The following is a 17,487-nucleotide window of genomic DNA, read 5'->3' on the forward strand; positions in this document are numbered from 1 at the left end:
CCCGCTCATTTTCACCATCTTTCATTTCTTTCTTTCCATTCAGTTTTAAAAATTTTATTATCCTAAGATGTCCTTACTAAAAAGGACATCACTTTTCACCGATAAAATAAAATGAAATAACAGAATATTTTAATTTTTCGGAAAATATCAGATGCATATAGAACATATAACTACATTTTTAGGCAAATCAACAGAGCTTCAGAGAAAAAACTTCAGCATTAATTAAAGCTATTAAATAAACCATACGACACATTCCACCGTGACGTGAAATCGCTTTTCCGGACTTTTCTGCACTGTTATCATTCTAGAAGTCAACCAATTTACTTAAAAATGAAAAAAAAAATGTAGCAAACGGTCGCAAATTGAATTTCCTTCAAAATGAATATAATTTGGTCATTATAAAATTCAAGTTGTTTTTGTTGTGATCGATTACTTTTGTGACGTGAATTCACGCTAGAATTTACCATTTCGGACTTTAGGATATACATCTTTGATTTCCTGTTCTCTCTGTGGAAATAGAATATCGGTGTCTTCAAATGAGTTGTAAAGAAAACAATTACCCACAATTTGATGTACGGAACTTCTCGATTGAACAACAACGAACGAAGTTATGCTTATTTGAAGTTGTGACGTGAATTCACTCAGTTCAAACAGATCAGGGTAGTTGACTGAATTCACGTCACGAAATATAAAGTTATACTGTGGTTATACTGAACCATTCGTTGGAGTCTTAAAATTTTATGTATATTTTCAAAAAAGATATTTTGTTACTCCGACTTTTACAATCATAAATTTTCAGTATCTGCACCTAACTTTTTCCTTATTTTGATTGGCACTTGAATAGCAACATATTGAGGGATCATATGTTAAAATTACTACTGTCTTCATTTAAAGATTTACCAAAAAGAAAATTATTATTTTTTCAATCTTCTTGTATTTTTATTTAAAAATAATGAACTTATTAAAAAAAATCAACTAAATTATGCTCGATTTGTAAAAATCCGACCATCTGGAGGGTCAAAACAGCTTTCAGAACACATTTTCCATATAAAATTTAACAAAAAATCAAATTTTGAGACGTGAATTCACTCATTCGCACTGTTGTAACTCAGCTAGATTCCAACCGATTTCTATAAATTTCAGAGTTTTAGAATCGTCTTATCATTTTCAAAGAAAATCTCATTGTTTTATTTAAAAAAAAGTCAGTGTTTTCCGTAAAATCTAAACTTCCCTTTTTTTGTGACGTGAATTCACTCATTTTCGACTGTTTTTGTTCGCTTTTCAAACCAACTACATTGGATATAAACAAATTCTTTTTTCTACGTGTTTTTTTAGCTTCTAAACATACTTAAAATATTTCCAAAAAAAATCATCCATATATTAAAATTAATGATTTTGTAAAAGTTATCAAAAACATCATTTTTTTCATCGAAAAAACTCATCATCTAAAACATGTGTAAAAAAACTTTTTTCTTTTTTTTCCGTTGGTTTTGTGTGATTTGAATTATCAAAATTTTAGACAATTTTAAGATTTTTTGATACGCGAGCGGATAAAAATCACTTGTGAGCGGTACAAGCGCGTGGAATGTGTCATACGAACATTGAAATGTTCCACTATAAAAAAAACTTTTGTTATCATCGTGGTAGAAGTTTTAAACTCTACTCACTATTTTATCCAACTTAGATTGGTTTTGGTGATCATCAATTTGTTAGCTTGATTTTTGATCGCAACAAATTTGACGAGCTACTTTCAAAGGACTGTAAGGATTATAATTTGGTTGATGTGAATTTAAACTCTCGATAGTTCAATGCCAGAAACGACTTTTGCTTTTCTTCCACAGCCCCATTGTAAAATCAAAATTACGCCTCTGCCACAACCATAACAGTCATAAGATGTCCGAAGTTTATTCACTGCATTAACCATTTTTGGGGGGCGTCGTGTCACATTATTGGTTTTATCCGAAACTATCGAATCAACAAACCTGGCTGGCTGGGGACCGATGTATGTGACCGGAACCAAGGTCACTGAGCTTCTCGGTAGATTTTTTGCTTTTTTTGCGGATGAGAATTTTGCCATCCGAAATGATGACGGAAGAGCACTTTCCATCATTCACGAGCCAGTGGGATATCGGTCCTACCTTTAGGTGAAACGGTAGTCGGTTCTCTGAAAGGGTGATAACAAATTAATTTTCTACTGTTTCACGAAATCAATCGCTCGTTTCGCTCTGTATTGTAGGGAAATTTCTCGAAGTTTTGTTTTTGCTTTTCTGTCTGAGATTCAACGTAAAACACAGTGAAGCTCATTTAAAGATGCCTTCAGGCTTTTTTACTGCTGTTTTCCTTTTTGGTACATGCATGAATAAGAGCCTCACAGCCAATCTTGAGGTTCGTTGAGAGTTGAGATGTGCAGTTATTTTATGAACGAATGCCCTGCCATTTGCATATGACATAAACGGAACATGAATGTGGGAATCGGTTTGTTTCGATTATTTATGTGACTAAGATGATCTCCTGAGAACTCAATTGGTTGGTGGTAAAGGAATATTATCATGTAGTATTTAGGAGTTATGTCTGAAGACTGAAACTTCGTGTCAGTATTCATATGAAAAAATATTTATCGGCTTTTAAAAACTTTATTCACTTTTTATCGAATTTTTATTTTAAATCAATTCAAACGTTTATCAATATGCAAAAAATTAAAGTTGAATGACTCAACAGCTTTCAAAAAAAATTAAAATTCTTCAATTTGGCTGTGTTTAACTATCCATCTATTCAACTATCATTTTCCAGTAATGAATTTAAAGATCAAATGTCAACTTGCAACATATGAATTTGTGGAAAAAAAAGATCAAACTTAAACGAAACTAAAATGTTAAAAAAATTATTTCAACCGAAATATTTTTAATTCAAAACTGTTCTGAAAAAAGCTTACTTATGAATTTCTTCTCGCATAAACAGTAAAAACTCTTAAAAACGAGATATAAAAGCTTCACAATTATTTTTCAGTTTTCCAGAAATGCTGATCAACATTTTAAGTGGCAAATGCTGTAAAGTCAGCGAAACAATATTTTTGTGTTTCTCTACAAAAAAGAAGTGTTTCACAAAAAAAAGTTCGATATCGCATCATTTCAGATGTTCAAAATATTCTCTTTTGTTCCTTGGTCTGGTTAGAACATGAAAACATAAATTAAATTTAAATTTCAAATCAACATCCTTCCACTCTAATCATCGATGCTAAACATCGACCATCAAAATAAATAACTCATTTTTATGCCATTTTAGTAGATTTTTTTTTCAATTTCTTCAAATTTACAATGAAATGTTAACACATTGCGGACCAAATACGAGATATCTCGTTTTTTGCTTGCTGCAAATGTGCTACATTCAAAAGCTTAACTCAAATCTTATAAATAGAATCATTATACTACTTTCTACAATAATGATCATTACACTTTCTGTAGCTATCGGTGATTTTGCATCGCGGTTTTTAATCCTTTTAGCACCGAGCAAAAAGAGCATACACTGGCGGAACTAAGCGACTCAAATCTGTGAATTTTCAGAGATTTCCTTAATAGTTCAGAGAAACGAAAGTAGAAGACTGTTTAACATTTGAAGATTTATTATAGAAATATGAATAGTGTCCGTAGTAAAACGAGACAATAGACCGTTTTCCTTTCTTCACTTGAGTTGAACTACGACTTGTTTGCGTTTTGTGAAACAAATCTTGGTGCACTTCCACAAACCATCCCATCCGAACCAAAACGGTTTTGGAAATATGTAAACTCTAAACGTAATGCAGAGTCTTTGGAAGACGCATCTGAGCCTTTCGCCAAATACACCTACAGTGTAGGGGAGAATGAGGATAATTGATCCCGTAACGAACTCCAAGAGTTTGTTTCACGAACTTCACTGAGAATGATGCTAGGTTTCCAAGATGACGCAATAGGGTAAGTGAGCCTTAATTTGGCATGCTCCTTATCTTGGCCTGCCAAAATGCATTTTGGTGTTTTTGATGTCAAACATACGCCAAAAAATGAAAAAAAAATCAAACATAACAGAAAATCGCATATTGCAACATTCTGCATAGCATTTGTTCACAATTGAATTCAAATGACTACGAAATAAATTTTTTCCACATGACAAACTGCAAATAAAATTATGATCTTCGGAAAAAATCTTAAATGAACCTACCTTGCTAGTGCATCTGCCAACTTCGGATTGATTTTGAAAACACACCTCTTCACGGAAAAATCACTAAAAATCATCGTTGGTTACAGCGAAACATGGCAAAAAATATATAATTATTATTTACTCCAAACTACGTACATTTTTATTTAGAATTTAAGAAAATATAAACATTTTTTTTGCCTAATCTTGGCATGCAATTCCACAAATAGAAGTATGTATGTATGTGTGAAAACGACATCAGCAGGCAGCCGGCAGCCGGCGGCCGTTTGTCGAACGACGGTGCACAGTGGTCTGGAAATTGAAAAGCCGGTCAAAAGTAAAATTAATGATTGAAATAAATTCAAAATATCATGAATGTATTTTGGACTAAAATTAATTCATTTATCTCTCAAGTCGACTCAAGCTTATTTGGCATCTTAGTTGGAATTATAATGCTACAACTTGAGCTGCTCTTTTATGGTAAATTTCGAGAACTTTTCTTCTCAATAAAATTTACCTCTCAATAAATTAATTTTCCGGATCCGAATCCGAATTGATATCTTGGATCTCGATGTTGATGTTACTATATCCATACCCAAAAAATTCCACATTTGGAAATGAGGTTTAACGTATTTTGATTTAATTTGATTTGCTGCATATGTGTCGCTTTGAAAGAAATTGTTGTAAAGCTCAAATTATGACACTCTAAATATTATGTTTATTTAAAAAAAATTATTGCACTGCAATGTTGGAATACTATGTTGTAACGAACTTGAATTTTTATTGTTTGCAGTTTCATGTGAAATCAAAAATAATATTTTGACCAAGTTTGTTTTTAATTATAGATCACTGTGCATCAGCAGGAGGTGATGACGTTCGGTCTCTGTTGGAAAGAAATATGCGAAAGAAGCGCTGCCGAGTTTGGGTGATGATTTTGCATGAGTGCGAGTGGGATGCAGCTTGAATTTCACCCAGCTTTTGAATTTGCTGTTCGCTTCCATTGCCTATAGTTTCCAAACGAATGAGTGAGATGCAATCTATTTCTATCAGACTGGCTGGAGTGTGCGAAAGTTTATCTTGTCTTGCTTTCCCGGTGTACGCAAACGATTGCTAGAAAATTCCTAAGGGCGACATTTTAAATATGTATGATTAAAAGAATCTTTCGCTGACTTAAGTTTTAGCTTTAGCTTGCTTCTTGCCTCGGTCATAATAGTTTTTATAAGGTCGGTCCTCCTTTTATGGGAGCGGAATAAAAAAATATGAACATTTACTATCTTATGTTACCCTGTTAACTTCACTGGAAACATATCTACCATGATTGCATGTTACAGATTTAGCAAACGATTTGTTTGCTTGATTAATGAACATATTTATGTTATGTTTATGCCATAGTTTGGAACTTATAATAGAAGTTATGAATACACAAAAACTGAAATAAACTAGTAATGCTTTTTGACGTAAGATAATAATTTTACATGCAAATATCAATTAAAAAAATTGATTGACATTTCGTACTTCCGACTTTTTGAAAACAATACAGAACATTGATGTGCTTCCTTCCGGGATATTTGCAATGAATTCGTGGGGGCTGTTGTTGTATTAGTGAGGCAAGTTTTTCCTAGAGACGGCCAATTTAAGGAACTCATAAAGGGCCAAAATTCAGCGCGGGGGCTACAATAAGGAGCATTTCGATCAAAAGTTTGATCAGGTTTATCTAAAATTATCAACCGTTTTCAAGCAAGGACATATTTTTACTGCCTTTCAGGCTAGTAAGCAATCATATTTGTCAAAGGACTTTTGAAGGACACATTACAGGTATACTGCAATCATGGGAAATCTAGTCAACCATGCCTTAGGGGCCAAGATTGGGTACATTCACCCTATACACGGATATGTCTAAAGCTTTAGACGTGATCCACATGAACGCTCTACTGCCGATTTTGAGCAAGAATGGAGCAACCGGTTCCTGTCTTTAATGCACAGTGGAGCAGAACATCAATCTAGCTGTACGAAATTAATAGCGCCTAGGGATGAAGAGATAGACATTTGATGTCTTCAGCAACATTGTTCAGTTTTACATGGAGCACATTCGAGTATCAAAACTTTTGCCAAGGGGTTCACCGATAGCGAGATTTTATTGGCAATTGCCTCGTCCATCAAACAATGTTGCTGAACACATGAAACGTCTATCTCTTCATCCCTGGGCGATTGAATTTCGTACAGCTGAATTGATGTTCTGCACCACTGTGCAATGGATTCGTTCGTACCTGATTGAAAGAACGCAATGCGTTAAACTAAAGAATGAGTGGTGCAATACTTACCTTCCACAGTGGTGTATCACAAGGGAGTTTTTTTCCTTGTTGGGTTCCTACCACTGCGACCAGATGTTAGATCTTTTGTGGTTTGTCCCCTGTTTAATGTGGCTAATCAAGATAGATCACTCTGATTGATTTCAACAGTGTCACTTTCTTGTTGTTTAGCATTTTCCCAATCTGGAAGAACTACACGAATGAAGTTGACAACCTTCTTGGAACTTATAGAATATATTTCGGAAGGATCCAATATACCTTTTCCGAGTAGTTTTGTTCTTTTTGATATAAGACAAGGGCAATCACACAGAAGATGCTCAGATGATTCCTTCTCAGCCCTGCAAAATCGGCATACGTCTGAATGACTCTTGCCTATTAGTTTTAAGTGATAAAGACATTCACAGTGTCCTGTTATTAGTCCTGTAAATGTTTTTAGGTCTTTTTTAGATAATGCTAGAATTTTTTTCGATTTGTAAACATTAGGAACAATCAAACGCTTTGATTGTCTTGCTCCTAAAATATTCTTCCAGTTTGTTTCAACCATTCGTTTTTCAATATTTTTGAATTCCATTTTTAGAAAGCAGCGAGAGACGCCGCAGAAGGGTTCAGGACCTAAAAGCGATGTGAGGAGCCCTGTCTAGCTAGCATGTCAGCTTTTTCATTACCCTCAACTCCACAGTGTCCTGGTACCCAATATAAAGTAACTGAATTATTTTGAGCAAGTTTTTCAAGTGCCTCAATACATTCCCAAACTAATTTTGATGAACATTTCATTGACTTTAAAGATTTAAGTACTGCTTGACTATCTGAAAAAATTACTATATTTGTATACCTGTAGTTTCTTTCCAAACATAGGTTTGAACATATGAGAATGGCGAAAAGTTCGGCTTGAAACACTGTCACCCACTTTCCCATTGGTATAGAAATGTTTGCACCTGGACCTGTTATTCCTGCGCCAGCTGCATCATCCATTTTTGAACCATCAGTATAGAATAAAAGGGATCCAGCTCGCAATTCGGGACCACCTGAGTGCCATGTACTACGATTAGGTTCTAAAACCCTGAATGAATGATTGAAGATTGGTTTAACTAATGTCCAATCCTGATTACAGCAAATGATTGGATTTATTTTGTATTTGTCGAGAAATTTTGAGTGTCCTCTGTTGGCTCCCTCAATCAGTAGTTTGTTGTTTTCTAGCCTTAGAAATTGTTTTTTTGCTTCAAGTTGTACGCATTGATGAATAGGTAGGAGCCACAGCATCGCTTCCATGGATTTTGTTGGTGTACTACGCACAGCACCTGTTATGCATAAGAGTATAGTTCTGTGAAGTTTGTCAAAAAGTTTTTGTGTGGTCTTTTCTTCTGTTTTAGGCCACCACACCAGAGCTGCATAGGTAATTCTTGGTTTCACAATAGCCGAGTATATCCAATGTATCATCCTCGGTTTTAATCCCCATTTTTTACCAAAAGTTTGTTTGCTGATCCACAAGGCCTTAGTAGCTTTTTCAATTGTATGTTTTATGTGAGCATTCCAATTAAGCTTTTTATCAAGCACAATACCTAAAAATTTAGTTTCTGAATGGAGATTTAAAGATTGTTCGTTCAGTTTTAAAGTCCCCAAATCTAGCTTGGTTTTCCTTGTAAAAGGAATGATTGTTGTTTTAGAAGGGTTAACTGTAAGTTCTTCTTGATCACACCATTTTGTTACGTATTGCAATGCTCCTTGCATTCTATTCATTAAAACTTCGGGAAATTTTCCTCGAACAAGAATCACTATATCATCCGCAAAGCCAATTACTTCGTAACCTATGTTTTCTAAACCCGATATTAAGTCGTTTACTATCAAAGACCATAACAGCGATGACAGTACCCCGCCTTGAGGACATCCTTTGGTTGCTTTAATTGATACTGAAGAGCAACCCAAGGTGGCTGTAATTTTCCGGTTCGATAACATTGTACTGATCCATTTTGTAACAGATAAATCAAAACCACGATTTGTCATAGCCCTTTTCATTGATTTATGAGAGGCGTTATCAAAAGCTCCTTCTATGTCGAGAAATGCCGCAAGTGCTACTTCTTTTGATTCTATTGACTTTTCAATTTTTGTAACAAGTGTGTGTAGAGCAGTTACAGTACATTTTCCTGCTTGATAGGCAAACTGATATTTATTGAGAGGAGATGCTACTAAATATTTTGATTTAATAAATTCATCTAGCAGCTTTTCTGTTATTTTCAAAAATGTCGATGAAAGGCTTATCGGTCTAAAAGATTTTATTGATGTTTTGTCTTTTTTATTAGTTTTGGGTATAAATATAACTTTCACTTCTTGCCACAATTTTGGTATGTATCCAAGAGTTAGACTTGCTGTTAGAATCTTTATTAGTCTTGGAATAGCATAGTCAACCCCTTTTTGAATCAAAACCGGGAAGATCCCACCTTTTTCCCAGGAGATTTATATGGTTCTAGTGTAGAAATGGCCCATTCGAGGCGCCCTTTAGTAATTATTTTGCCTATTGTTGATATTTGGCTGTCTACGGTTCCTTCCGACTCGAATTCGTTTACTGCCGGTTCAGGACCATTTGACCCTGATACAGCAGATTCTATCGATTGAGGAAAGTGAGTTTGCATCAAAACTTTCAGAGTTTCTTCTACGGATTTGGTATAAGTGCCGTCAGCAAGTTTAATAGTACCCAAACCATTACAGTGATCTTTAGAAAGAACTTTTTGTAGCCTGGCTACTTCGCAAGTATTCTCGATATTTTCACAAGTGTACTTCCAGTGTGTGCGTTTAGATTTACGAATTTCCTTGTTATAATCAGTTAATGCTTTCCTGTAAATATCCCACTGAGACGTTATTTTTGCTTTGTTAAAAAGTTTTCTTGCTTTTTTCCTCAATTTTTCTAATTCTCTATTCCACCAGGGAACATCCCTGTGCGTGTTGCGTTGTCTAACAGGGCAACTTGCTTTAAAGGCTTCTGACATTCTACTTGACAACAGTTGTGCTGCCGCTTCCAATTCGTGACAAGTTTTAATTTCGCTTGGAGCTTGAGGTTCTCCTTGTAATAAGTTTGATAGATACAAGTCCCATTTTGTTTTACGTGGATCTCTGTACTGTTCCAATTGGTTTTTTTGAGCATTCAATTCAAAAAGAATATGATTGTGATCAGAAAGTGATATTTCTTTAGATACAGTCCAGTATTGAATATTCTCTGACAATGAAGGACTGCATAAGGTCAGATCAAGAACTTCTTCTCTTACAGCGTTTCTAAAAGTGGGCGCAGAACCTTTATTACATAATTGTATATTATTAATTGTTATAAACTCAAGGAGTCGTTCTTCCCGTTCATTGATATCAGAACTATTCCATACTGTATGATGAGCATTTGCATCACATCCTATTATAAACGATTTATTGTGTAAATTGCAGTACGCCACCAGGGATTCTACTATTACAGGAGGTGCATCATCGACATCGCCCGGAAAGTAAGCAGAGGCCACTACTATTTCGGTTTTCCCCTTAGGTGTTGGCGTCTCTAGAAGGATGGCCACGATGTCTCGTTTGACAAATTCTGTGATGGGAAAAAAATTAAGATTTTTGTTCACTAGAACAGCCGCTCTTGGATTGTTCTCTTGTGAATCATATAACAACTTACCATTGCTTGTTGTGATTCCTAATATTTTGTTATTATGCACCCAAGGTTCTTGTATAAGTGCAACATCAGATTTATTTTTGGAAAAAGTTTTGCAAAGCACCGAACTAGCTGCTTTTGCGTGGTGAATATTAGCTTGAATAAACTTAATCATCTTTAGAACAATTGATTACAGCTTCCAAAGGATTATCAGGCGTTTCCTTTCGCCCTGAAGAATTGGTCCAGGCTTGTGGACCGTTTGTAGGCTGGACCATTGTCGCAGCATGTGGAATTATATTTCTGTATTCGACTTTTGTAGCTTGAAATATGTTTGAGTCGTTATTTGTGCTTCTTGGTGCAGGATAGTTGTTTTTATATTGCCCAGCTGAGTTTGAATTCATCCTTAAGTTTGTACGGTAGTTGGTGTATTCAGAAGCTTGTTGCTCATATGGATTATTATTCATCGATGCTGTATAGACGTCAGCAGATTCCGGTATGTTCTGGTTTATATTTCTATCAGAACGGTATTGTCGCTGATAATTTCTGCGATAGTTTGTGCCGCGGTTGTTGATTTGCCATTTCCGATTATCTCTTTTTCGAATAAAAGCTGTTCCGTATTTGAAATCCAGCTGAAAGTTGCTTTGTCTTATAGCATGTATGGATTGACCATCTACAACAAAAACCATTTCCTTGTGTATCTGATTGATCGTATACGTGTCAAGAATTCGCCATGCGCTAACGTTTAGCCCTGAATTCTGACTATCAATGTAATCTAGAATTTCTTCGATACTATCTTGCGCGCTCCCTCTGAAAAATCCTATTAATACCTCTGATCGAGGGATTCTTTCTTCATCGACAACTTCAAGTTCGATTCCTACGTCATCGCTAACCGTTGAAATGGTTTCTGAAAGCCAATTGGCTGTGGATTGGTTTTTACAGGTGATAATTAAATAGCCCGGTTTAATGGAACAGTTCTCAAATTTAGATTTTATTTCTTTATTTTTTTGTTGCTTAACAAGTGACAGGATTCTAGACTGTGTATGAAATAACTGTTCAGCGGTAAGTATGGCATTAGGATAGTTAGTCGGGAGTATTCCCACCTTAACACGACTAACAACGTCTTTAAAGATGCTTCTGGGTTGCTTTCCTATATTTCTCCTTGATTAGGGTCAAATCTTAATTGTTCCATGCGAAAATTGAGCGATTTGCTCTGAATAGTATTTTGTTGAGCACTGCGATCAGTTTCACAAAATCTTTTTGGTTGTGGGTTTCCTCCACTACTAGAACAGCTTTGATCAACATTACGATTTCGTTTATTGATGTCGGATTGAGGAGTGTTGATCGATGTCAAAAAGTTAGATTGCACAATTTGGCGCGCCACTTCCGTGCTGTGCCCTTCTGCAATAAACTTTTTCAGGCGTTTTTTGCCTGCACCGCTTAGATAAATCCATTGGCTGGGCCCTTCTTGAGTCCCTGGCTGCTGAACATCAACTGCATTAATTTTCATTGGAGTGTTGAGGATTGTAATGTTTGCTGGATCATTAGTGATGATATTTCCCTCATCATTTGAATAACATGGCAGCGGGCTATTCAAGATTGAAGAGGAACACGATAGAATATCCTCTGCTGATAGAGATTCCAACATATCGGCATCCTCGCCCGATTGTTTACCCGTGTCAGCATTATTTCGTTGATTATTTACTTTAGAATCTTCTGGATTCATGCCTGTTGGTTCGTTAGAAGAGTGATAAGATTACCATTAATTTGGCAAATTAAATGAACGTTTGATCCGATGATAATCATTATCAATAGAGAGAAAAAAAAATCGATAGAAGATAATCTTAAACAAATGAGAAGAGACTTACTGGTAGTTTTTTGTTCTGGGTTCGTTCCGGTTTGTCCGAACTTTTCGTTTATGATGAGCTATTGTAGTGAAAACGACTCAATTATCGATTTCCCGATCAGCTGATACGCTTGGTGGACGTGAGCACTATCTATTTCGTGATATTTACACTTTTGTTATTAGTTCAATTCGTTCCTTCGTGTCCGAATTGCCACAAATTGCTGATATGTTGTTCTTTTGGCGCACTTACACTGGCTATTCCTCTGGAGATTTGAACTGAGAAATAATGTAGATTATTATGAGATTCCTTAATTGAATGTATCGGTTGGTTGTAGATTTTTATTAGCCATCTTATGGCTCTTTTGATGTGATAGAACTCAAACTTGATAGAAAACATGAGAAAAAAAATAAATTAATTGATACATGAATAGCATGCATCAAACTGAATCACTACACATATGCTACAAAGTGAACTTACTGATAGAGTCTGTTATTGGTTCGTTCCTGTCTGTCCGAACTTTTTATTACGATGAAATTCTCCGGCAAAATTACGAGGGATCAATTCACCGATCAGCTGTTAATAGCCTTGGTGGACGTGAGCACCAACGATGTTGTGATGTTTTCACTATTTTGTTTTGTTCGATTCGTTCCTACGAACCGATCAGACTTTATTGCCACAGAATTCTCACAATTCCGTTATTCTTCAGGGCGCTGACACTAGCTATTCCACTGACGATCGTAGGACTGAAAATATTAATTTCTATGAGATTATGAATCTATGAGATATGAACACCAGCAAAAATGTCTAAATTGTTAATATCTTGAAACAACAAGTTGTGCAGTTGCTGTTTCTCTTTCTATACGACGATAAAATTTAAAGAGAGACAGAAGAAAAATTATGGTAAACTATGATGTGACAGATCAATTGATCGTTTTTATCGTTTACATCCACGGTGTGAAGTATGATAGCTACCATGGCACATGAGCCATGGGTGAATGAAAGGGCTATAAAGCGAATAGGTTCACTACAAAGGACAAATATGGCCTTTGTTCTTTTGGCGTTTTTTTCACAGCACTTTAAACAGTTATATTTACTTTTTACTCATATAAAACCAGGTTGTTTTCACTTTTGAACAGGTTTCCAGGTATTAAACTACACTTCTGAACACTTTGTAGCAATTAATGCTGTGAAATTTCCGCTAAACCGAATAAAAATTACCACTGACGAAAGAGCCCGATGATTACGATAGACAGTGATGCCAGATGCCACAAGGGAGTTACTTAGGACCTCTTATCTTCACCACCACCACCACCACCAATCGAATTTCCCGAAGTGCTTTATGATGTGTTCGTGCTGGAACATACTGACGATTTAAAATGTTCCTATTCGTCACTTAAAAGATTGTGTTACATTGAAAATGCCTTAAATTACAAATTCCTGCAAATGCATTTTTTCGGAAAATAAGCAATATAACTCATGAATACCGCTTAAAAAACGACTCCATTATTGCTCGGCAAGACTCAGTGAAAGACTTGGGAGTGGAGTTGGACTCGGTGTTAAATTTTTCAAAACATGTAGAAAAAGTTGTAGCAAAGACAAATTCTATGTTCAGAATGGTCAGTAGAATCCGTCACGAGTTGGATGATCCCTACCCTATACAAATAATTCAGTCTCCACTAGATTAGTTCGGACCGTCATCGAAATCGCCAGCATTGTGTGGCGATTGTAAGTACTAATACATTCACAACAACAGACTAAAGAGAGTTCAGAAGAAGTTCTTGAAATAGGTAAGGGCTTTGAGAAACCTTGGGCTGCACAGTGCGGTGATCCCATAAAGCCGATGGACAAAAGTCTTAAAAAGATTAAATGCGATAAAATTTTTTTTTCGATGTTCAATTATTGAAAGTAGGCCAATAAATGTGTTTTTAAGTTTTCAGCTCAATTTAGATTTTTAACCCTTTAAATCCATGCCTAATAAGTCCCAAATTTTGAAGATTTTCATTTTTTCTTATGAAAGATCCGTTGTACATAGTATTATTCTGGAGCAGAGTGGCAAAAACGCTAGCTGAACATTTTTGTCACTTATTTCTTGAAATAATCAAACTTTTTCAATCCATAACTTTTTTCTCTCACAGTAGATTTTGTTGACCACATAGTAGCTTTTTCTTGTCTCATCGAGATCTTTCGAACCGTATATTGCTCATTCGTGTTCATCCCTTATCCAAATGGCCTATTCTGCTTTATCCAGCTATTTAAGGAAAACTGAGGGAAAATAGGGGAAATGAGGCTTTCAGAATAATCTGATCTAAAAACTGGTTAATCCATTCGATTCCTCGAATGGATGATGATTTTCAAGAATTTACCATACATACATATATTCCAAAATTATATACATTTATTTTAAACAAAAATCTTTTGTGTTGTAACTAGAGTGTCCATTTCCCGGGCTTTTTAACGTTCTCGGGAATCGGGACATTCGATGACACATCTCCCGGTTTCCCGATAAAAGTGATAAAGGAGATTTTCACCCTCTACTACATACGAAAACAAGTATTTACAGTTGGTAATTTCATATTATTTAACCTTATTTAGTATTGTTAAACATTTTACATGATTTAAACAATTAGAGCTATTAAAAAATTGCATAAATTTCATTCATCTTTCATAATGTATGTTGTCTAGAGGTTTGAAACCTAAGAAATTGGAGCTGAAAAACGATTTAAATAAAAAAATAAATTACAAAATCAGTTTGAAATTGCTAACTGTTTTTAAATGCATCAGAATATTTCGATACACAATATTGAATTATGCTAAAAATGTTAAATACATCGGAAAAAGATATACACAAACTTAATTTATAAGTGTTCTTCAAAATACATGAATTCAATAAATAGAGTTTATTACTAATTTGATCGACATAATTGACTGTACTTTTCTGCAAAACATTGAGAAGATGGATGGATTTTTTTTCACTTTGGATAGAAGAAATTGGTTTGTTAAACTTCAAAATATTCTTCAAATCTCGAAAAAAATTTCAGATAACTACCCATTAGTTTCAAATAGTGTCGTTTCTTTGCTACAGTTTTATTGTCGTTTTTGACTTTTAACAACGCGTTCTCAGATGAACAAAACCTTTTCTTTTTATTTTCCTTTCTGAAACTGGCAACTTTTCAAATTTAGGTCGTGTTAACTTTTAAAAATTAAGCTCTTTTTGTTTGATTCGGGAATTCCCGGGATTTTCCATCCGTGGTCCGGAATACGAGAAATCCCAAATTTTCTTAATTCCTGGGAAATCCCGGTCGGGAAATGCTGGATAGAAACTCTAGTTGTGACGGTTAAACAAAAAGTTATAGATTTTTTTATTGGAGCAATACGTATGGTTAAGTCAGTTTAAGCTTTTGAATTCTCGTTTCATTTATTTTGTCAAAATTCAACACTTAAATTTCTGATGAAATTTGCTTTAGTACTGTTCATTAATGTTTATAATGTTTTTAAATTGATTTTATTTTACAACATACCGAACATTTTTCAATATATCCCTCTACACAAAAAGAAATATTTATTTTGACTGACTGAAATGGATTTATCAGTTCTACTTGAATTATGAGTATTATTTTAGTTTCCACCTGTGTTTCTACCAACCGACATTAATAACATATTTAAAACGATCCGGCATGACAACATAGTACTAAAATATTCATCCGCCATGCTAGTACTAAACTTCGAAACAAAATTTCAACTATAACTTTAGGCGCTTTAAAATTGAACGGCTACAACTGGTTTCCAACTGTTATAAATCGGATATCCGTCGAGAAGGGAAGCTCGAAATGATAAACTGAAAGCTTCACGGTTGATCTTCTTCGAGCTAAGAGAAAACCTGTTTCCCACTTTTTCTACTTCGGCTGGCTCGCGAGATACTGCAACAGCTTCTCGATCGCCGGTGGAACTTTGGGAATGTGATCTCCCTGCGGCACAAATCCATTACTATCGGCCACGTAGTCCACTCGATAGAGCTGCCCATCATCACCCACGTACTCGTAGAAGCCCTGGGACCGCAACCCTTCCGATCCCTGGCCATCGGGTTCGATTCTTCCGGATTCTTCTGCGTTGATCCCGTTTTCGGTTTCGAAGCTGCGCAAATAAGTGTTTTATGAATTAATAGTAAGTTATAATTAAAAATATTAAATACGTACACATAATTGTAGCCATCTCCTCGAACTTGATTTTCCAGGCGAATAATCTTCCATCCATCTCCGGGAACAGGTCGTGGTGCAGTTCTCACCTGGGCTTGCTTGGCTAGAATTGGAATCGCAGTCGTTGGGACAAATGCTGGGGTTGGAGGTTGTGTAACTGGTGCTTCCGGGACAATCGAACTTCCGGCGCTCGGGGCATCAACTCCTGATCGGCCTGCCACATGGACGTACTGCCCTCGATCACCGTCTCCGGTATGTTTGTATCGGTTATCCACATGCACGTAGCGTCCATCGTTTCCGCCATAATAACGGCCATCATTGCCACCCACATACCGGCCATCATTTCCTCCCACGTAACGACCTGCGTTTTGTCCGTAGTATCTTCCATAGTTCCGATATCGATTCGACTGATCGAAAGGACGATACGTTTGGTACCTCGTGGTTGGACGAGCTGTACTCGTGGTTGCTGGCGGACGGTATTTTCCATCATCCTGGGCTAGCACCTCCAACACACTCACCAAAACTACAATTCCCACCTGTGAACACAACACAACAACACAAATCACCTTACTTAGAATCCAATATTTTGAACAAATTAAGCCCTTACCAAAAATAAATTCATTGTTGCCAAGTTACACAGCACGAGTAGAAAATAAACCTATCCCTAATCACTGGCTCAACTGATAATAATTTCCTGCTGAAATTGCGTTACTCTTATATAGCTGACAAGTTCCATTGCAGGGTGTATTCCTAGGTTCCTGAAACCAGAAAGTTGAAATTTAAATTCTAATGCACCTACCCGGTAGCCGAGCGTTCAAAAAGAAGATACAGTAAACACACCTTTCTGGCCCCGCGAAGGTTTCTCGCGGGAAGGTTCCAATCCGATCCGGGTTTCGGTCTGGATGAGCTCACATCGCCTATCCATCATACCCGGACCGGTATGCAAATCGGCGGATGCGACAAAATATGATTTGGCCTGGATCGTAAAAGTGAAATGTTTAGCACTTTAAATCGACATTGTGTCTGATGATCTATTGCATTTGTTGTGACAACGGCAACAAGATTCCGGTGCACACGCATTATTCTAGTCTCTGGGATAGGTGCGAAATCAAACTCAGATAAGCTAATTTTCCTACTAGAGTGATTTACAAAATTCACGGAACTGCAATACAATTAAAAACAAAAAAGCTCTCCCGGATTTTTTCATTATATTTGCAAAAATCAACAACAATCTATTTCTCAATCAACTTTCTATTTTGGGATTTTCCTATTAATTTAATGTTCTCTTCAAAAAGTGATGATCTAGACCTAAGCAAACAATTGATATCAAAAATACTGAACGAGCT

At 35.9% G+C, this 17,487-nt stretch overlaps 1 protein-coding gene across 1 annotated transcript in view; it reads right to left on the reverse strand.

Annotated features, from left to right (window-relative positions):
- LOC129741613 (uncharacterized) overlaps nucleotides 1-16,878 on the reverse strand; it is a 91,975-nt gene extending 75,097 nt beyond the window's left edge. The window contains exons 1-8 of the mRNA XM_055733352.1: nucleotides 16,749-16,878; nucleotides 16,142-16,677; nucleotides 15,844-16,079; nucleotides 11,410-11,829; nucleotides 10,520-11,023; nucleotides 9,868-10,044; nucleotides 6,289-6,434; nucleotides 1,983-2,138 (exon numbers count right to left, since the gene is read on the reverse strand). Coding sequence (XP_055589327.1) covers nucleotides 1,983-2,138; nucleotides 6,289-6,434; nucleotides 9,868-10,044; nucleotides 10,520-11,023; nucleotides 11,410-11,829; nucleotides 15,844-16,079; nucleotides 16,142-16,677; nucleotides 16,749-16,763 — 2,190 coding nt within the window. The 5' untranslated portion in view covers nucleotides 16,764-16,878. The remainder of the gene's footprint in view (nucleotides 1-1,982; nucleotides 2,139-6,288; nucleotides 6,435-9,867; nucleotides 10,045-10,519; nucleotides 11,024-11,409; nucleotides 11,830-15,843; nucleotides 16,080-16,141; nucleotides 16,678-16,748) is intronic.
- Between the last annotated feature and the right edge of the window lie 609 nt (nucleotides 16,879-17,487).

Source organism: Uranotaenia lowii, chromosome 2 (genome assembly GCF_029784155.1).
Source record: "Uranotaenia lowii strain MFRU-FL chromosome 2, ASM2978415v1, whole genome shotgun sequence".
In the NCBI taxonomy this organism is placed as follows: Eukaryota; Metazoa; Arthropoda; class Insecta; order Diptera; family Culicidae; genus Uranotaenia; species Uranotaenia lowii.